Here is a 21,752-nt window from a genome sequence, read left to right on the forward strand (position 1 = left end):
AGTATGTGAATGGTTTTTAAAATATTTTATGTGTTTAAAAAAAAAAAAAAGAAAGAGAGAGGGTAAAAGCCAGAACAAGATGCACAGGGTTTTTTTCTTTCCTCCCAGTAGAAAAATGTTTTAAAAGACCCTTTGTTTCTCTCTTGTTTGGGCCTTTTTAACCATCAAGAGAGGCAGCACAGTATTAGGAAGGCAAATCTCAGCCTTGCCGGGAGAGGTACTTCTAAGTGTGTTAGTGACCATGGCATGCGCATTGTTCAGGGCTGCCCTGTCTTGCTTTCAAGCTTCGTTTCCTCTTAATTTACTGCTCACGGTGGCAAGTCCAAAATGCGTCTGGGACTGTTCATCCCCCCTTTATAGGCTGCATGCTGTGTGAAAATCTGGAGCACCTCTGCTGAAAGGCAAGTAAACACACATCCCTCACTCTTGAACTCTAGTGTCTTAGCAGCAGAAAGAAGGGTTTGCTTGCCACGTACAATACCCACTCATAGTCGGAGGGAAAGCAGTGCAGCCCGTGGTCAGCTGCTGCCCTCCATGCAGCAAGTGTGGTTTGCAGGTACTACAGGTCCCAGCATGCAGTGCCCCTTGATTAGACACCTGAGGTCCTTTTTCCCCTGCATTGTGTCTGCAGGAATTTAAAAAAAAAAAAAAAAAAAAAGCCGTACGGTGATTTACAAGAGCTTACTGAACCCGCTCCCAGCCCTGACTTCTGTTAGCTCTTGTTAGTTTTTTGGGCCAACTGGTCTGTGGCTTGATACGTTGCCTCAGAGACTGTGTGCAGTTTCGAAAGCCTCCTGTAGCTGGTAAAAGCAGCTCAACCCGGGTGATTTCCCCTTTCTGCTTTAAAACTAAGGGAGTTACTGTCATTTTTTTTCCCTGTTAAAAGCAGTCTGTAGCCCAGGGAAAAATAGGTAGATCTTTTGACTGACAATAAAGGAGAGAGAGATGGAAGGAGATTAATTGGAGTGTAAAAGTGTTTAGTGGAATGGCAGGATTGAGGCTGAAAGAGTGCCAGCTGAGCTTGCTAGGGAAGCCTTTGGAAGGATCTGAGTGCCTCTTAAAGCCCACTTTCCGTGAGGGTAAGGAGGGGTTTCTGACTCCCCACTCCAGCTTTATAACATACACACATCTCAAGGGTTTCCTGGAGCTCCAGCCCTGTTGTGCCGTAGAGTGCAGAAAAACCACCTGGGCTTTGTGTGGGTGAATACACTGCTAGCGGTTAGGGGTTGTGCAGCCAGCCCTGCAGACAGCAGGGCCCTGCTGTACCAGGACAGATACACAGAGCTTCATCCTTTTCCAGAACACGCAGCTCTTCCTGGCTCTGTCTGTGTGATTGCAGCAGAACGCAAGGTGCAGGGTGGTCTGCCAGCCCCCGCCACCAGCAGTTCAGGTCCATGTTAAGATGTGCCTGTAACACAGCACCAAAGCGGTTCTGCGCCTCAGCCCTGCTCTGGGAGGAGCAGTGGTGAGAGAGCTCAGCCCATCTGCTCCTTGTTGGTGCGTGCACAGGGGACAAGGGGAGCTCTTCTGTCTTCTGCAACAGTGTCTAAGGACTTACTCCCATTGTATCAGCTGGTGGGTAGCAAGGTTCTGCCTTCTGGTCTGACCTGTCTCAGTCTTTCTTTGCCCTTCACTTGGTGAGTCCTGAATTTAGCAGGTTCACCCTTAGTCCTTGGCCAGAGCCAAAGGACAGCCTGGAAATTCCAGGTATTCAACTGTTACAGAACCACATGATGGGAGTGAGGCTCCTGGCACATCTTTGTGGGAGTGAACTGTGCAGCCAGGACCTTTCTAGGGATCTTCTGACATGGGGTTGCTGCTCTGGGCGTTTAACAGGACTCCTTTTTCTCCCTAGATCTCAACCCTATGCCCACGGAGGAGATCGTGCAGATGTTCAACGAGCTGCGGAGTGACCTGGTGCTGCTGTATGAGCTGAAGCAAGCCTTTGCCAACTGTGAATATGAGCTGCAGATGTTACGGCACCGCTACGAGGCGCTGGCCAAAGCTGGCAGCATTGGCCCCCTCAGTGCGGAAGGTGCCCATCCAGATGGCCAGGCAGGGCTCGGCATCGAGGAGGGCAAGGGAGATGCCAAGGACCAGATCATTGATGTAGTAGGAGCACCACTGACCCCCAACTCGGTGAGGAGGAAGGTTGGGGGGGCAGAACAGGGAGCACTCAGGTCTCCGACGCAGATGCCCTGACGAGCGCTGGGGATGCTGCCCTGCTCTCCCTCCAGGCGTGCACGTCCAAGGGAGCACAGCACGCCCGTTTCCCCAAGTCCCAGTGCTCTCTGGGCTTGTCTCCTGTGCTGGACAGTGTTCTTGGTGCTATAGGTGGGGTCAGCAGGTCTTTCTACATCCTGCATGCAGGCAGATGGCTTGATGCGGGTGCCACCGTGGACCAAAGCAGCGAGGCTTTGGGTGACGAGAGCTTGCACCAGGGCAGCAACAGTGATGCCAGTACAGCTGCAGGCCTGAGGCATTTTCCTTCTAGACGCAACCCCATAAGGGTTGCTCAGCAGAGGGAAGCAAGTGGGAAAAGCAGCCTTGATATGATGAGCCATGATCTGCTCGAGTCCCTGGAGCTGAGGGGTAGCCCTACCTGGGGCAGGAGGCTGGGGAAGGAGAGAGGCATCTGAAGAGCAAAGGGGTGTATTTCTCTACCCCACTTCCAGTGCTGAGAAAGGAAAGCCAGACCTAGGGGTTCTGGAAGCCACTGAAGCTTCAACCACGAGCCCTGCGACAGTGTCCTGTGCATGCTGTAAATCCATCACCAGCTCTCTCCTCCCTACCTCCCCGAGGGTAGGCTGCCAGCCCCTCACCACTGCCTCAGGGCCGAGGGTACGCCTGGGGGTCAGCCAAGGTTGCTTTCCCTTCCGTGCGGTCCCCTGGCACAGCTGAGCTGAACTGCCTGATAAAAAGCTGCCCGTCTCCACGCAGTGGCATCCCCGACGCCTCAGACGAACTGCCCCGGTAGTGTCACAGACCTTTACTTTCTAAAATGTATAATGTATTATTGCAGGATATTGAGAACACCTTATCTGTCAACGGCAGAGGTGACACATTAATCTGGACTTGAGTAATGTCCTATTCACTTGTGACAATATGGAGTCATAAGGAAGCGTTCCGCTGAGACAGGTTCATGTTTGCAAAGGAGTCTTCTGAATCTTTTTTTCCCCACTGCATTCCATCTGAAATCTCACCCCTCCGTGCGGTCCAGAGTATGTCCCGGTTTGGAAACCTCTTGGGCTGGTTCACAACACACCTGCTTTCCCTTGAGACTGCTCCTTGGGAAGATGGGAGAGTGGTGGTGGTGGCGGCCATGGCTGCAGGAGGAGGGAGCCCGAGTGTGTTTCTGACCACGTCCTTCCTCAGCGCCACCTCCTGGAGCTGGAAACAAAGAGGTGGGCCTGGGCAGCGCAGAGAGGGTTAAACTGACCTGGTCTCTGACATATTTGAAAGAAATATAATCAAGTTAATTCACTGCAAGGCAAATTCAGTACCTAAAGGGCCTCCATGTTAAATACAGCACTGACCTTTACCGGCTGATTACACAAAGACGACACAATTAGATTAGTCCAAGACAAAAGGTCAAGCACATTCACACTGTGACCGTTTTATGTTACCTTTTGAGGGGGGAAAAAATTACATCCCAGCTGGAGGGGTATCTCGGAGAGAAGGGGAATGGGGCTGCTGTGCCATGTTCCGCCTGGCTCGGGCATGTTTGGAGAGTTGGGCACGGCCTAGCACAGCACTTGCCTTGTACCTTTCCTGCAGTTCTGGGTGCTCAGGCAGCGTGAGGGACCGGCAGCTCGTGGCCCACAACCATCTTTTCCCAAGATGGGCTAAGCTGGTTGGAGGCCGTGTGTTGCTGGTGTTCCCTGCCCCGCCCCAGTGCCTCTCACTCGGTGTCACAGATAAAAAATCAGCACCTGGAAGGTTGGGGGGTGGCTGGGGCAGTCCTGGTGGGGTGCATGGCAGTGTCCCCACCCTGCAGTGCTGGTAGCACCAACAGGCAGCCGTTTGTTGGGCAGGTGGTGTGCTGGGGCACAGCCTGCCCGCTCAGCAGCGTGCCGTGCTCCTTTGCCTCCTGCAGCCCTGGCCGTGGGTGTTTGTGGGTGGCAGCCTGCCCTGCACCTCGCCAAGGCTGCTTCTGTGGTTTAGCCCAGCCACGCCAGCCTTGAACTTGGAGTTCAAGCCTGTGCTTTGCCACTGAGCTGCCAGGGGAAGCGTTTAATCTCCCTGCTTCAAATTCCTCTGAGTTAGAGAACGAATCCTTTTGTGCTGGCTAGCACTGCCCGTCCATGGCACTCCGCATGTTGGTTTGAGCACGGATTAGTTCAGCCTCCGAGCCAGCTGCTCCCCTGAAGCCAGATTTGTTTCCCTGGAGAGAAGTATCCTGCTCCAGATGTTGGGGGAGAGTGAGTGGCAAAGCCAGGAATAGGACTGAGCCCTGACTCCCTTGTTCTTCTCTGCAAGCCTGGATTCCTTTCCAGGATTCGGCATGGTTGGATGAAAGCACCCAGAGGTAACCGTTGCGCCAACAGCTGGCTGTGCTCTCAGCATGGGGCTGTCCCCAGGGCCTTTCTCCAGCTCAGCCCTTCCCCTGGGCATAGGCAGGAGCAGACATCCCTGGGGGTCCCCAGCAGCGCTGCCCCTCGGTGATGCCATCCCTAGGGCCTTGCTGCCCCCCTTGGAAGCCCCTCCTGTCAGCGCTGCGCTCCGTGCAGCAGGGCGTGCGCCGTGAGCCCCGGGCAGGAGCGGTGCCTGCGTGCCGCGGCTGCTGTGGGCAGCGGGAAGCCCAGCACTGCACTGCACTGCCCTGCTGCATCCCCTGCGTCCCTCCTCCTGGGGCTGCCATCCACCATCTCCCAGGGGCTGCGGTGCCCGTCGCTGACCATTAAAGCTGAGCCGGGATCCCCCCGGCGCCGTCTGCCGCTGACCCCGGTAGGGACTGTGCTCGGGGCCTTCGGGAGGTGAAAGGTGAGCCGAACTCGGAACAAATTAGTTCCAAGCAGAAGTTCAGCCAGTTACTCCAGATTGGATCCTTTGATTTCCGCAACTCAGACTCCACTCAGTGATCTGTAATGAGTGACTCTCAGAAATCCTCACATTGCAGCACTTTGTTCCTGAGCTCACAAGTCAGCCCATTAATGGGTAAAGGAAAAGACCTTGAGTCTAAGAAGTCTCGGGTTCAGAGTCAGAATTATTTGACTTTTAAGCTTCCTTTATCTGAACTCCTGCTGACTTCTTGTTTTCTGAGCCTGTTTGAAAGCTAGAAGTTACATTGTTAAGATCAAACATTCTCTCTTTCCAGATGGAGTTACAATATCTGTCTTTTATATATATATATATTTTAATATATATATATAGTGTATATATACCAGGGTGTATATATATTCCACTCTTTTTTTTTTTTTTAATCGTTCTTTCCATTAAAAGAAACTAGACTTGTAGGCTCTTGTAAATTATAATGTAAAACATTTTTTTTAACCAGACAGTTCCCAATTTTGCCCAAGGCAACTGGAATAGCTGCGCCACAGAAGGCAATAGGAAGGTGATTAATATGAATTTGTGACATATTTGAAAGATGGGTCTTTTGCCATATAAAGATTATCAAACACATGTGCTCTTCCCCATTAATTCCACAGCCCTCCCAGGAAAGCCACAAAGCCCCGTTCCTTTGTTTCCAGGGTGGGTTTTTGTTTTTTTAAATGTACCTTTCGGTCCCCTTGATTACCACGTATTTGATTTTTATAGGGCATCTGTTCGCACTGCTGCGTGGGTTCTCTGGCCCTTTTATTTCCCCGTTAATCGGATCCCGCGAAGGCAGTCGTGCCAGGCCCTCTGACGAAATCTGTGTGTGTGTTGTATTTAACTTTTAGCCGTGCAAATTCCATGCTCTGTTTGCCGTCTGCCGGGCGCGCAGCGGGGACTGGGGCCGCCTTCCCGCTGGGGCGGGCGGCAGGGCCTCCCACCACGCTGCCGCCGAGCACACGGAGCGGCGTGCGAGGAACCTGCAGGAGGAGGGATGGGGAGGCCGGGAGTGTTTTGGGGAGCCCCGTTAGAGATGGGGTTTGCTGCAGGGCTCAGCATGGCGGGGACCTGGCCGCAGGCACTGACTGCGCAGCGCTTCCTTCCCCACTGCCCGCGGTCCGTTGTGCAAAGGGGACCTGATCGCACGCTGCTGGGGCGCTGGTGTGCCCGGAGCTTTGGGCGCTGACCCCGCAATGATGGGAGGCAGCCGTGGCCGTGGTGTCTGTGCAGCACCTGGCACGGAGACTCAGCGCAGTGCAGTGGTATGCGAGGGTTGTGTTCCCGGTGTGGTGTGAATGGCCCCATTTTACCCCTGATGTATGCCCGGAGTCAGTCCTAAAACTTACTCCATGAAAGGTGAGAACCCACCAGAGCCCATCAGTCCTGCTCAGTCACATTGGTGAAGAAGAGAGGTGTTTCTCTGAGGAGCTGTGGTTTTCCCTCTCCATCTCCTGCTGTGCACCTGGGGAATTGTCATGGCAGCTCCTGGACAGCAGAGGAGTTTCCAGGCTCTGCCCGTTCCTGCTCCAAGCAGCCCCAGCACAGCTGGCCGTAGTGTGAGCTGCTCTGCCCCTCTCCTGGTGCCCTGCTCCATAGGGCTTGTTGTGTACAAGTGTGCTCCGTCGGGGCCGGGTTGTTGCAGAGCTCAGCCCAGTTCTGGTCACACCCAGACCCCCCCAACCCCAAAGACGCTTGTCCCAAAGCCCTACCCATGTCGGGGAGGAGCCACCCCCTCCAAGGTGCCAGCCCAGCCCCTTGGCACTGCCGGGTTAGCTCTGTCACACCAGGACTGGCTCTGCCTCCAGCCAGGCGGGTGGCAGCACGGCTCAGAGCTGCTCGGGCACCGCTGGCTCTGCAGCCCAACACCCTGCGGCCGGCTGCAGGACAGGCTCCGGGGCAGGCGGGTGCATTTGCCAGCTCCCACCTGCTGACCGTGGTTTTCCTTTTGTTTCCCATCTCCCTCTCAGAGCAGAGAAAGCGAAGGGAGTCAGCCTCCAGCTCCTCCTCCGTCAAGAAGGTGAAGAAGCCGTGAGCCCCCTGTGCTGGGCGAGGAGGAGGTGCAGAGCTGTGTGCACGGTCGGTGCCACCCTGTCCTGGAGCCCCCGGGACAGCCGGCTGACTTTTTTTTACCCACCAGATTTTTGTGAGCGTCCCTGTAAATACAGAACCCATTGTTTGCAACCTGCACCAGAGTGGTCATCAGCCCCGCCAGACCGAGCAGAGCAGGAGGAGGTGGTGAGAGCCATCCCAGCTCCACCCCGGGTAGTTCGGGTTTTTGTTCTGTAAGGTCCTGGAGGGGCTGTGGCATCGCTGAAGGCAGTGATGGCAGCCTGGGTTCGTGCACTGCGGGCACCGGTGGCCCCAGTTGTGTGCCCGGTGCTGTGCCGAGCTGGGCACCCACCTGGCCTGCCCACCCCCTCGTCCCCTCCGCGCTGCCTTTCAAGTGTAACCGGTGATCGATCCGCCGTGACAACGTCCTCTGAGTCACATTCTCGCCTGCAGGAGTAAAGGGCAAAGGCCAAGTTCTTAGTTTTCATAGAAAACTAATTAGACGACTCCATCGAAAATAGGTCAATAAAGCTGATCGGGAGCTGCACGGAGGGAGCCATTAAAACCCCTGTGACCTTTGCTTGGAGCAAGCGGGCTGAGGCTGCCCGGGCTTTCCGGGAGCTGCCCGCTTCGTGCCAGCTGTGTGGCCGTATCCCTGTTCCCTGCAGCACCACGGTGCTGGGCAGGTCCCTGGGGGGGTCCCTGCGCTGCTGGGTGCCCTGCTCCCAGGTGCTGGACAGGGCCGGGAGCAAAGCTGCTCTGTGCATGGGCACAGGGCTGTGTAGTAGGTAATGCGTGTGCTGGGAGCACGCGTCTCTGCTTGGCATCCTCCTGAATGTGGCTTCATCCTGGACTGCGTGCCAGGCCGCAGGGCAGGGGGCGGTGACAGACACCCGTGGGACTTGCTGGTGGCCGTCACCCTGCTGTGGGCTCGAGGCTGTGCTGGGTAGCACCAAGGCTGCGCGCGCATATCCCGATCTCCCTTTCACAGCCAAAAAGCTTGCGTTCACACATGGCATTTGGGGTACACGGATGTGCTGGGGTGCTGCACCCCCAGGGAGGGCAGCCCCGCTGGTGGGGCATCCTGCTGCCACGCACCCACCCGGCTCAGCCCCCTCCGTCCCCGCACACACTCGCACATGCATGGGCACAGCCCGGGCTCCTTTACCCCCAAACTTTATTCATGTGGCACATTTACAGCAAGGATTGGAATAACTAGACAATGAAAATGCTGGGTTTGCATTATCGGTTGGTTTAACTGGAACACCACACACCATGCAGTCATGTACCGCCAAGTTCAGTGCCTGTATTGCCCTTCTGGCTGCCGTCACCGGCTTCGCTCCAGGCCATGCACGCACGGGCCCGGGGCTGCAGCCTCCCTGCAGGTCAGCACCCGGACGAGGGCTCCATTCAGCAGGGCCCCGGGGCTGGGTGACACTGGGGGACGCGTGCCCTCAGCCTGCCCCACAGCTGCCCCCTGACCGCCCTGGCCGGCCGGGAGCCCACCCAGCCGGAGGGGATGTGCTCGGCAAGGCTCTCAGGCAACAAGCCAGCTGCTGCTGAGCATCCGCGGGGACCCGCGAGGGGCACGGCACGGCCCGCGGCGTGCGGGGACCGTGGGCACGCGGGGGCTGAGCCTCAGCTTGGGAACCGGGGGAGGCCGGAGGGGATGGGAGGGGAGCAGGGTCGGGGACCTGGGTCAATTTGCAGCTCCCCTGCTCAGGTACCTGTGGGTCGGGGGGGGGGGAGGGGCCAGCGCACGCTGGCACGTCCACCGCCGGCAATGGACGCGGTGCTGCGGCGGGCCTGGCCCTGGTGGAGCTGGAATCGGTCGGCGGGGCTGGGGCAGGGCCGGGCATCCCACCCATCCCCGCAAGAGGCACGAGCAGACGGGACGGGGACGGGATGGGACGGGATGGGACGCGATGGGATGGGGGGGAGCTCTGCGCGGGCGCTGTCACCTCCCTCCCGCCGCCCGCCCGCCCGCCGGGCCCCTGCCCCACTGAAGGGAGCCCTCCGGGGCCCCGCAGCCCGCGGTGGGGCTGCCGGGGGCTCTGCAGCGGAGAATACAGGCACTTCACCTTGAACATAAAGAGACGGATTGCGTTTGTCACATACAGGAGTCAAAGAGGGGTTAGTGTTGACTCAAAAAGAGGGGAAAAAGGCGCTCGGGGAGAGGCCGGGGCTGCTGGGGAGGGTCGGGGCCGTCTCGACACTGCTGAGCCTCTACGAGCGCAGCCCGGGCGCGGGCACGTGCCGGCGTCGCTGCAGCAGGCGTCAAGGCCTGAAAACATAAAACCAGAGAAAAGAAAGAAGAGGGGAAGGCGGGGACGGCCCATGCCAGGGGGACGCTGTGGCTACAGGGCGGGAGAGGGAGGACGGGGTGGGACATGGAGGGAGGGACGGAAATCGGGAGCCAAAGAAAAGAACAAACTACGAGTCTAAAATGTGGTGCAAGCGCCCTACGCGGCTGTCCGCTAGCATGGCATAATGTCCGGAGCAGCCCAGAGAGGGAGTCACATCAGGTCTACACAGATTTGCCTTCCCATATATACAACCTCTACTGGAGTAACAGCTGAATTGAGATTTGTGTCGGTTCCTCTGGCCTCGGTTGCCGTTTGAATGCTAGAGCCCGTCCTCCCCGCCTCGCCGGCGCCGGGCGCATGCAGCCCTGCCTGGCCTGCCCTGGGGATCAAAAGGGTTTGGAGGTCTGCTTGAAGATGAAGCCTCTATGGGCCAGTGTCTTCATGATGTTGGCGATGTTCTTACAGTCGTCTGCGGAGAGAGCACAGAGGCGCTGGGTTAGAACCGCGCTCCGGCCCAGGGCTGCCACGGGGCAGAGCTGGGACCTCGGTCGAGCCCCGAGGCCGGGTGAGGGCTGTGCCCGGAGCTGCACGGCCCCCGTGTCCCCTCCAGCCCAGCCAAGGGGACAAGCTGACCTCGACCCCCTACAGCCACTGCTCCTCAGGGCTTCCAGCCCCGTCGGGGGGCTCCCCAGCGGCGTGGGGCGAGCGCAGGGCTCCCATCTCCCCGTCACCACCACTCGGTACGGCCCCGCTGCACAGGGACGGCCCCACGGCCAGGACTGGAGGCTGGCCTGGGGCAGCGGCACTGCCCAGGCCATGCCCGGCTGCCGTGTCCCCGTGTCCCCCAGCCCAGTGCTCGCTGTGGGGCGCTGCCATGGGGATGTATAGGAACAGCAGCGTTCCCACGAGCCGGATCCATGCTGGCCCCCCAGCTCTGGGCCAGCAGCTGCTTCCCTGTGATCCCAGCACCAGCCACCCAGCCTACGGATGGCCGCCCCCTTCCAGCTCCCCCGTAAGGCACCAGGCCCACGAAGGAGCTGTCCCCGCAGCTCATCCGGGGCTGGGGCTGGCCGGTGACACCGCAGCTGCCTTCCACCAGCCACGCACGTTCCCCTTCCCCTCGCCCTCCTCGGGCAGGGGCTGCGTGGCACCCGGCTCTCCCTGCCGCAGCACCGACGCCTGCTTCCGTGCTTCGGGGTTGTCCCCGTCCCAGCCAGGGCTGTCCCTCGGTGCCACCCCGTGCCTGCTGGCCCCAGGATGCCGTGCCGCCGTGCCGCCGGGCTGCAGGGCCACAGACGGCCCCGGTGCTGGGGGACGGCCCACGGCACCGAGGTGGCCAGAGCGAGAGGCCGCGGGGCTGCGAGGCGGGGAGGGGGCAGGCGCTCCTGGCGTTATTTACCTGGGACTAAACGCAGGCACCGTTTGCTAAAATAGAAGCCGGGCTTAAATTGATTCCTGGTGTCTATATTTCATGTTGAAAATTGGCTTGTAAATCCATGTTTTGATCTATGAGGGCCGTCTCCTTAAGAAAAAGCAAGAGTAAATGTGTAATTTCTCCCTTGACAGCACACGGCACAGAGGCGATCCTTCTTCCCGCTCCCCTCCGTTTCGGGACAGCTCCACTCGTTCCGATTACCACTCTTTCTTCCTCGCCCCACGCCTTGATGTCTCCATTTCATTACCGCGCGCCCATTTATCAAGCTGTTACCGTAAGGGTGACTTTGCCCACTTGTGTGTGGCAGCGGGGCCCGGCTGACACGGGGAGAGGGCGCCCCGGGAGGGGGCGCAGCCCGGGCCCCCCTCTCCCCGCCGCCGCTGGATGGATGTTGTGGTGGAGGGAAGGCTGCATCATTACTGATGTGTAAATGATAAAGAAGCCTCCACATCCATCTCCCAACTGTAAATCCAGGGAGTGCTTTATAATCAAGCTACAGCGATAATAATGTGAAATTAGGTCTCTCTATCAACGGGAGGAGGCCTTTTAATCACGGCTTAAAGGGTGCAAACGCTGTTTATCATAATTGAACTGTATCCGGGCTAATTGTGGCCATATTTCACTGTCTAGGAGACAGCAGGCTGCCTGCTGACAGTGCCGCGTGCCGGATTGAGGGCCCCGCGCAGACGGGCAGCGCTGCCCCGCTGCCAGGTGCCCGCGGCAGGGCCGGTGCCACCACACTGCCCTGCCCGGCCCCGCAGCCCTGCCCGGCCACCAGCGCCCGGCCGGTGGCAGATCCCGAGGTGCCCGAGGTGGCACCGACGGGGCCTGGCACACGAAGCGTGTCCCGCCCTGCGCCAGCTCCCGTCGCCACTTGTCCCTGTTCAAAGCCAGCACCTCGTGGAGTTGGGGGGCTGCTCAGGGCGGTGTCGCCGTCCCACAGTCCCAGGACAAGGCTCGCTCTCGGCTCCCCCGCTGCTGCACCCCCCCAGCTCCTGCCCACAGACCCCGGCCCCTCCATCTCGCGCCCAGCCAAGCGGCCCCATGCACCGCAGCTTCCCCAGGAGCTGGCTCCCAGCGGGACATCGCGGGGACATGGCCTGCCGAGAAATTGCGCCCAGGCAGGCAGCATCGCCCTCGCCACCCCAAATGACGGCACGGCCCCCTGGCAGCGGGAGCGCCCAGCTCGTCGTAAGTCATTTAGTGAGACTCATTCCAAATCAGCGCTAAGGTAAACACGCTTATTATAATTATCCATGTAAAAAAAAATCAACAACAGCAGAACAACTTTCTAATATGCAATTACAGCCATCTATTGATTTTACAATGTAATCCGCTCCGATTGATTTAATAACACAATTACAGGCTGGCTCTCGGGATATTAGAGTGGGAGATTTTCATAAACTCCAAAGCAAAAAACTAAGCGGCTTTTAAAACAACACCGTCAGATGGCTGTTTGGGGAATTATTAGCAATATGAAATCCTCTAAATCTGGCCGTTGTTACCTTGTGAAAGGAATTTCTATTACAAAAATGGCAATTGACAACCTAAGAGAGCGCGAACGGGATTGCTTTTCTGCTCTTTCAGTGCTTAATCCATTGCAAAGGTGACCACGGGGCTGGGGGCCGAGCCCGGGGCCGAGGCAGGCAGAGGACTGCGGGCAGCCCTGCTATTCCCCGGGGGACGCTGCCGCAGGGGGTCCCGCAGCCACCGGTGTCGCCCGCCAGCCCCGTGTCCCACCAGGTGACCATGCTCAGGGTGGCAGCAGGCTGAGCCCCGACTTTCCCCACCCCAGCACACCCCTGCTGCCCCGGCCCCAGGCACCTCGGAGGGCAGCGGGGTGCCCGCCCGTGTCCCCGAGCCGGCAGCAGGGTGACGGTGGCCCCGCGCCGCCAACACCGCTCTGCCGGAGCCGCGCGCACGCGCGCACGGCCGCGCGCCCCTGCTCTCCCTCGCGCTCGCTCCCTCAATGTATTCCCGACTTTATGGGCACATTTTTCTTGTCAAGCTGACAGGGTTGCTAAGTGGATTTCTCCCTGATATGCGGACGGATTATCACATTACTCCAATGTCCTACACAAACATATTACTTTATATTCAATAGCCCTAATGAATATAAACTGCTTTTTCTTTTTTGGGGTGGGGGGTAATCTATAGATTTTTAATGAGGGCACTATTAACTCCCTCCTCTTTAAAACAGACTTAGGTGCAGCCTCTGAGTAGAAAATCAATGGTGTTATTGTAGGAATATTGTATATTGATATTGTAATAATAAGATGCAATTGATTTAGGGGTGTTGCGCGGTGTGTGTGAAAGGGGTCAGCGTGGGGTTATGCTGCCTTCTGCAAACGGAGCAGCGGCTCCGCTGCGCCTCCCTGCCCCTCGCCGTGTCGTGTCGCTTCGGAGCATCACCTGTGTCCCCATGTGGGTCCCACCGAGGTCCCGGGACGATGGGGCCAAGCCTGCCCTGATGGCTCCTCACCACCTGCGTACCCACGTCCCGGCCCTCTCCGCATCTTTGCCGAGCTCTCTGCCACGGGGACAGCCAGGCAGAGCGAGCTCACGCCGGGGCCTTTTAATTAGGGCTGGAGTTTGCCAGCGTTCAGCACCGCTGCCTGTCCTTGTCCTTGTGCCGGCACAGCGACACGCGCTCCCGCTGCGCTCCTCGGCAGGGCTGGAGGCAGAAGCCCGTGCCGCTTGCAGCACCGCCGGCACGGCACCTCCTGCCCCCGGCTGGGGCAGAGCAACACTGCCGCGAGCCCAGGAGGAGACAGAGGATTTCGGCAGCAAGAGGACATCCCACAGCCCCACGGGCTTGGCAGGATGCGGCCGTGGCACACGAAGGAGCTGGAGCGAGGCTCGTGCAGCAGGTGCAGCGATGCCCCCGCGCCCTCCCCAGCCCCAGGCAGCAGGAGGGAAGGAAGGGGCTCCCACCTCTCCCGGCTCGGCCACCAGACCGCCCGGGTGCCACCACCCCAGGGACCAGCGGGGACAAGCAGGCGGAGCAAGGAACCAGCTTTTCCATCCCGGTGGGGCCCACGGCCGCCCCGAGGGGCTGCGGGAGCAGAGAGCCCCCCTGACCGTGCTCATTTGAGGCCAGCCCCGGCGCACCTGTGCTGCGGCTGGGAAGACGGATCGCCCCCTGGCCCGAGCAGAGCAGGTCCATATTTAAACTGTCCCCATGCTTTATGGTGTGTACAAGAACTGATGCTCAGGCGACCAGGGGCCATTTGTCAATGTTCTAATGGCAGATTACTGTTAATGAATAATATCACCGCTCCCTTCCTAGAACGGCTCCCTGCCAGCGGAAGCAGGGACGCCCGGCCACAGCCTCCCTGCGCCTCCCCCCCTCACCAAGGGGACAGCCAGCAGCCTCGTGACCTGTGGGAGCCCTGCTGTCCCCACGCTGCTGCTGGTGTTCCCGGCAATCCCAAAAGGGAGTGCTGGGTCGTGTCCCCACCGTGCCCTGGCCGGCTGTGCTGCTCACCCTGGGTGGGCACGTCCCCGGAGGGGACAGAGCCATCGGCTTGCCTCGTGTGTGCCGGGGCAGGGAGGGAGCTGTGTCCAGCCTTCACCCGTCCCCACCACGGCACGTCCCATCCAGGCCGTGCCTCGGCTCAAAAGCAGCCCCAGGACAGCCCCGCTGCGGGGGTGACGCTGAGAAGCAAGAGGGGTTTTGGCCTTGCTGTGCTCCCACGGCACCCCCGGGGGACACCGACATTTGTCCCCCACTCAAGCTGTGGCAGGAGGCTGTGGCTGTGCACAGGCAATGTCAGTCCCCCCCCCCCAAAGGGACCAGACACCCCCACGGCCACACCAGCTTTGGGGACAAGAGGGCCACAGGTCCCCACCCCACCGTCGGGGTGGCCCCGGTGGTAAACGTCACGGCCCGGCTCTGGGGAGCTGGTGCTGGGCAAGGGTGGGACGGGGCCGGGGACACCTGGCTGCAGCAGTGACAAGGACACGTCAGGGAGCCACGGGGAGGTCAGGGCCGGTCCTGAGGCTCCCAAATGAATGGCCTCATAACCCTGCGCGGTGCGAGGGGCTCTGCGCGCCCCGGACAGCCGGCAGGTATATTAGGTGGAGCTGACAGCGACGCTCGGAATATTAAGAATAACTTACCTCATTATCTGCAATTACGTTACTGCCACACACCTCATTTCTTCACGAAGAAAAGGAAATTAGTTTTATATTGACTTCATCCCGGCGCCTCCCCTGACTGCCCCGCCAGAGAGCCGGCAAGCGCTCTGCGGCGGACCTGGAGCCGAGTCTTGCTCTCGCACTCAGTTTGTCCCCTACCTGTTGCTGCTCCCCGTGCCGGGGGGACGGGATGCTCTTCCCAGCCCCTGCACACAGGGCTCAGGCAGGGGAGCTGCTGTGCTTGGGACCCCGAAATCCTGCCGGAGCCCCCGGGACACTGACGTGGCCCCGCGAGCGTCCCCGGGCAGACAAAGCGAGCGGCGGCGGCGCCCCAGCCGGGAGGGAAGGGGAGCAGCACGCTCAGCAACACAGGGAAAAAGCCAATTTCATCTTTATTAGGAGGAGATTTCTCTTTTAGTAATAAGCACACTTCAAATAATTAGCGTGTTTTACGTAATAATGAAATTATGGAAATGCAGGCCACTTATTCAAACAAGTCGCCATTACCATATTTTTAAATATTAGACTTAATTAGAGTTTATCACTTCGGAGAAGTACGAGGAGTGGAGATTTTTTTTCCTTTACAAAAAAAAAAATCCTCATAAAGTGTTTATTAAGAGCGGGTAAGAAGGGGATAATGATCTGTTTGGAAATTAAGGCAATCAAACATTTAATGCTCTGCACTCCTGTAGGCAAAAGCATTCAAATGAGTCAATTATACATCCATTATCCAGGCACGATTAAACAAGGCAGGACGGGGAATTTGTCCTCCCCATCACGCCATTGTCGCGAGGACTTATGTCCACTTCCAGGCAGCTAATAAAGCACCGAACTTGGGGCAGAGCGCGAGGGACGGAGCGAGGAAAGGGACCGAGAAGGGGAGGAAAGGCGGCGAGGAAGCGGGTCGGTGGGAGCGCGAAGGGGACGGGGGGGGAGCCGCGCGATGGCGGGGCCGTGTCTGCGCCGCAGCCCGTCATAAATCAAAGTAATTAAGTTAACATGAAAATCAACTTCACCATCCCGTTAAATTACGGCATTTGCATATTCGGGCTCAAATGAAGGAGGCGGCGGGCGAGGGGGGAAGTGGGGGAGGTCGGAGGAGGAAGACGGGGGGGGACCGCGCACCAAAAAGGGCCCCATTTATTACGGTGAATAACTAATTTCAGAATTTATAGCGCTGGATTTTCGTTCCCGTGCCATTTATATTACAGAAGGAAATTAAGGGGCGGGCAGGAGGCTGGCTGGACATCTTTCTGCGTTATTGCTTGTCTGCCATTTGCAAATCATTATTAATTGTGGCCTGTGTCGCTGGTGCAGCAGGGCAGGGTGCCTGGACAGCCGGAGCAGACACACATATCTCTTCATCAGGACCCCAGCCGCTAGCCCTGGAGAGCCAATTACCCCTCCCTGATTGGTATCAGATAAGGAGGGAATTTTTACAAATTAGGGAATAAATAGAATTTCCACACGTGGAGCAGGGAGGGCTTGAGAGGCAGTAATGAAAAACGATACATCACCATCAGCCAGACAACCCTATTCATACGCCGATGCATTACGCTCACTACTCATAATCCCGCCGAGTGACAGACAGCCCGACGGGGTGGCCGCATCCAGCCCGGCGCTGGGGCCGGGGCACTGGGCTCGGCCCCGGGCTTGGTGGCCGTGTTTCCAGCCCCGTGTCCCCCCCACGCCACCGCTGTCCCCGCTGCTGCAGGATGCGCTCTCGCCCATCGCTGCTCCGCTGCACACCCTCCGGCTGACCCCGCAGCCGTGCCCCGGGGCCAGCAGCACCGGGGCGGCCCCAGCTGGATGTGTCCCCAGCACAGCGGGAGCCCAAACCCCGGTCATACACTTTCAGGCCCCATGTCACTCCCTGCAGCAGTGCTGGACCCCATATAACCGGGACCTGCAGAGGACGCCCCGGTACATCCGTCACCCCGCGATGCGACGGAGCCCGGTGGCCCAGGGACACGGCCTGGCTACCAGGACCCTGGCACGTGGCCGGCCTCGGGAAGAGCAAATCCTACAAGTGCAGGACCCTCACCAATGCTCGGGGCGCCCGGCCCGCGCCGTGTTCCCCATTGCCGGAGCCGAGCTGGTAATTAGCTCTCCCTTATGACAAGCACGTCACCAAACAAAATGCTCGGCAGGAGATCAATCTCGCCTGTAAGTCACGCAGCCTTTAATTTATTCAGCATACAATGTCGCTCCACCACTGGCTTCCTGTAATTTATACCGTACACTGTCGTGTATTATTTAACTCGTCCCAGTGTTTTACAGCTTGCCTCAAAGTCGCTCTGCAGAAGAAAGTCACGGCTGGGGCACCGGAGAGGTGCAGCGAGGGTGAGGTGGGCTCCCTTGCTCCGGGGCTGGGCTGGGGACATGGCCTGGCTTGGGGACAAGGTGACAGTGCCGAGTTCCTGAAGTTGGTGGCTCCAGAGCCACTCGTTGGTATCAGAGCCAGAGAAAATCCAGGGGATTTTCTCAAGCAATAACAGATCTGGGCAGGTAGCCCTGCCTCCGGGTGGGGTTGTGTCCTCACGGACCCATTCCCTGTGCACGCCCAGAGCAGGGCATGAGGACGGAGGTGTGGGGATGGCTCTTCCCGCAGGACACAGGGGCAGTGAGGAGGTGGCAGCCCGGGGCAGCGCTGGGACCCCGCTGCCAGCTCGTCCCGGCTGCTCCCACAGCTCACCTGGAGCTGGTCTTCGGCCGCGCAGCCGAACGGAAGCAGTCGGTGATATAGAGCTGGATATTCTCCGCAGGGAAGGGTAAAACCTCTGTTCGGTGTGAAGTTGCCGTATCTAAGCACTTATGATCGGGATATTTATGGCTAGTTTATTCCAGGCAGCGGCAGTTATCCACAGATAAAGGCAACGGGGCTCCCTGGTGCCTTCTCTCCGTGCACCGAAGGCAAAGCCCAGCTGGAGCCGGGTGCCCACGGAGCACAACTCGCCCCATAGGGGCTGGGTGCGTGGGTGCTCCGCGGGAGCTGTGGGGCCAGGGGTGGGAGATGCCCCCGATGTGTCCCTGCCCCTGGCTGCTGCCGTCCTTGTCACTCGTACCTGTCCTGCACCACTGCCACCGGCCCCTCTGCCGTTAGCTCCGCTCCGTGTCCGGCTGCTGGCACCCGGTGCCACCGCCGGGACTGGGGCCCTAATTAGGGAGAAATTTCAAGGGAGAAATGAGCGAGTTGATAAAGCTGAGCCTCTCCTGCCTGTGAGTGACACGAGATGTCAGAGAAAGGAAATAAAAGGCGAGGATGCAATTCCAGTGCTGCCGAGACTGTGTGGTGAGTCCTAATGGAAAGTTCTGCTCTTTAAAGCTCGGTCAGATGGCCTAGTTATTGCTTTAAAAGGGCCCAGAATCAAACCCAGCGCCGCACTCGAATCCTTCAAATAAAGCGAGCTGTGTTTCTGCAGGTCCGGCGAGGCAGAGGCATGCGATTACACAGAGAAGGGCAGGTCTCTTTATCTTGGAGGGAGACCTACCTATTTTTAAACATTAGCTCCAAATCACCAGCTCACCTCTTTGTCTCTCGCAAACCCTCTCTCGCCTTCTGGAGGAGAGATCAAACGCCAGCCCTGCTGCCATTGTTTCTCTCCCAGCGAGATGGATGCGGGACTGTAATCTTCCCACAAAGCCGCACGCTTCAAAGGCATCAAAAGTGCTTATTAAAAGTCCTAGGAAACTAATTTAATAACATCCCAAAGGGCTGGGAGAATCGGCGCCGGCAGCTCCAAACCCAGCCTGGCGAGGGAGAGGGGCCCCGCCGGACACGGCTCTGGCTGCGGCCGCTGCGCCCGGACCTCGCGTTACGGCGATGGATGTGTGAGACCCGCAGGGATGGGACAGCACACGTGTCCTCCAGGGGCTGCCCCAAACCCGTATCGTGGCACGAGGGCCGTGGCCGTGCTCCCCTGGGTGTCCCGCAGCCGGTCAGTGCTCCCCGCCGGCCGGGTGACACGCGGGACCCCGGGGCTCCGTCCGGGCGCGATGCCCCGTATGAGGCTCCCACAGAAAGGGGCAGGGGATGGAAATTAACGCTCCAGCCTTCGTCTCACCCTGCCCATTAGCGGGGCTGTTTTACTCCGGATCATTAAATATGTATATCTTATTACACGCCTTGTTACAGTATTGAGCTCTATTGACTGATAATAAATTCCAAGCATCATCCTGGTCATAAATTTATCTGGAGATGATGAAGACTCAATAATCTAGTCATGCAGATAATATGATAGGGCCTTAAAAAAGATCATTACATTATATGTCAAAATTAAAAGTGAAATACACTTTATTAACAGTGTTTCCACACTCGGGGCCATTACTTGTTATATCCCCTCCTGCCCTCCCAGCCTCCCACCCTCCGCTGCCCCTCGGGAAGCACGGCAGCTCCTACTGGGATGAGCCCGGTGCGGGGCCTGGGGCCGGCCGTGGCACTGATGGCACACGGGGACCTTGCAGCTCGCCCAGGGACGCAGTGCTCCCGGTCTGGGAATGGCCTCTGGGGATCTCCGAGTTCAACACAAGCTCCTGTGCCCGGTGCCACTTGGCCGCTTGCACGCACGCCCCGGCCGTGGCAATCCCGGCGTTCCCAGGAGGAAAGGTGGCCTCGTCCCCAAAGCTCCGGGAGGAAAAAGCGAGCCCCACAGCCCCCCATTCGGGTTACCCCAGCAGCTCCCACCAGCAGCACGTCTCTCCCCGGGGCTCCTGCAAGCCGCAGGGCCTGGGAAGGGGCAGGGCCCGCTGGGGAGCAAAAAGGGGATGTGGTGATGGCCAAATCCCTCTCCCTGCCCAGCCCCAAGCTGCACACAGGACGTGTAGCGTGCAGCACGGTGCTCGGTCCCCCCGCGAGAGGAGGGCCAGGGGTTGCCAGCAGGCTCCTGGTACCCTGGTGGGACAGCAGAGAGAGCAGTCCCGCGGTGTCACCAAGCCACCACGGTGCCAGGGCCGGGCGTCTCCCGTCCCCTCTCCCCATGAAGCCGTGCTCAGCCCCTCTTCCCGTCCCTCGGAAGCCATTCCTCCGGCTCACCACGAAGGTCACGGCCATTTCAACTCCTCTGATCAGGGCCGGTGGCTCGCGCCCCTCCTGCGCCGCGGGGCCGGCCTCCGCGCGCTCCAGCCCGGAGATGGATGGCACGCCTCAGGTTTGAAGTGGCTCCAAGGGCTGTGGCGCTGAGCCCGGCCCTCCGCCCAGCACCCCCGGCCCCCCCCCCAGCTCCCTCTCCAGACAAACAAGGTGACGAGCACCGGGGGCACGCGGATCGATGCCGCGACACAGATCAGCTGCCGGGAAAACCAATCGCGGATCAGATTGAAACCGACTTCTCCGTGTATCTGCCCGGCTCTCGCTACAATAGATTGGCTGGAGAAATCCGATGGAGAGAGGAGACAAAGGGGGAGGAGATGGGGAGAGGAGGAAAGGGCTGATAATGCTCCCTGCCGCGGCCGCTCTAATCTGTGACAGCCCGAGGATTTGCTGAAAACCATTATCACATTTCTCTCCCTTCTCTTGTCCCTGATAAAGCCCCGGCTAATCTGTTTGTTGCAGGTATTGAACAAACGCGTTTAGCGAAACGAGGGGTGTGTGCGCGCCTCTCCGCGTGCCCAGGGAAGATTTTCCCTGCATCTCTCCGCGAGGCGAGAGTGGGGAGCAGGCACCGGGCTCCTGCCACGGGCGGACGTGCTGTGCCCGGCACGGCGGCAACGTCTGCGCCGAGCGCCCTTCGCTAGCTACGGGCAGCCTTTCTAGGCACCACGTTTCAGCATCGAGCCACGTTTTATCCCCCATGCTCTTACTCAACGTAACTCCTCCGGCTAGCACGCGGCGGGGCCGGCACCGCAACGCCTGCGGCACATCCCAGCCCGGGCAGCCGCTCGCCCACCTGCGTGCCCACGGGGACCCAGGGGACAAGGGACCTGCCCTGCAGCACCCCGTCTCCTGCCGCCCGTCCCGGCACCGACCTCAGCCCCCCCTTTATGCAGGATGCTGTCTCTCTGGGGAGGAGAGGTAATTCAGCCGCTGTGAAAACCCAGAGCCAGGGCTCCCGCAGCCGCCTGTTACAAACAGTCCTAGTGGAACATTAATTATAGTAATTTAGCCGTGGAACACTAACTGCAGCCAGTGCAATAGCATTCAGTACATTAGTGGCTATAACCCACTCCTTAAAAAAGACATTTGGCTACTGACAGCTGATAAAATGAGTTGTGAAGCATAACCAAAGTGGGGGGGGGGGGGGTGGGAAGCGCGCTGGGAACAACCCGCGCGGCAGTGCGACGGCAGGATGGGGACGGCACCCGTCGGGGCTGGGCTGCAGCGAGCTGGAGGTCCGGGCACCCGGCGAGAAGGCGGCGAGGAACGACGTGCAGGGAACGATGTGCTGGGGAGCTGGAGTGAGGCTGACCCCTGCTGCTGGTGCGGGGCTGCTGGGGGAGAAGGGCAGCACCCGTCACCCTCGGGACCCTCGGTTTGCTGCACCGCGGGCCAGCGCAGCACCCCGATGAGCCTGGCGCTGCCTCCATCCCTGCTGTAGGGCTGCCTGGTGCCGGGATGTGCCCGTCGGGGCAGCGCAGGATGGGGACGTGCCCGTCGGAGCAGCGCAGGATGGGGATGTGCCCGTGGGGCCGTGTGGGGCCGGCAGCCCACCCGTGCCACACGCAGGGCTCGGCACGGCGGGGCCGCGTCTCGGCAGTATGTCAAACAGAAGGACATTGCCTTCTATCTCTCAGCCGCCGCCCCGGGGCACAATCCACCTCCATTCAATCTTTACTCCACTACACATGTT

General features: G+C 59.2%; 2 protein-coding genes across 4 annotated transcripts in view; one reads left to right on the forward strand and one right to left on the reverse strand.

Moving 5' to 3' along the window:
• DMAP1 (DNA methyltransferase 1 associated protein 1) overlaps nucleotides 1-5,625 on the forward strand; it is a 30,594-nt gene extending 24,969 nt beyond the window's left edge. The window contains exon 10 of the mRNA XM_040566401.1: nucleotides 1,856-5,625. Coding sequence (XP_040422335.1) covers nucleotides 1,856-2,202 — 347 coding nt within the window. The 3' untranslated portion in view covers nucleotides 2,203-5,625. The remainder of the gene's footprint in view (nucleotides 1-1,855) is intronic.
• Nucleotides 5,626-8,246: 2,621 nt separating this feature from the next.
• Nucleotides 8,247-21,752, reverse strand: part of ERI3 (ERI1 exoribonuclease family member 3) — a 118,444-nt gene continuing 104,938 nt past the window's right edge. For all 3 annotated transcript variants that reach the window (XM_040566408.1, XM_040566404.1, XM_040566405.1), the window contains exon 8: nucleotides 8,247-9,861. In XM_040566408.1, coding sequence (XP_040422342.1) covers nucleotides 9,779-9,861 — 83 coding nt within the window. In that variant the 3' untranslated portion in view covers nucleotides 8,247-9,778. The remainder of the gene's footprint in view (nucleotides 9,862-21,752) is intronic.

The sequence above is a fragment of the Cygnus olor genome, chromosome 8 (assembly GCF_009769625.2).
Source record: "Cygnus olor isolate bCygOlo1 chromosome 8, bCygOlo1.pri.v2, whole genome shotgun sequence".
Lineage (NCBI taxonomy): Eukaryota > Metazoa > Chordata > Aves > Anseriformes > Anatidae > Cygnus > Cygnus olor.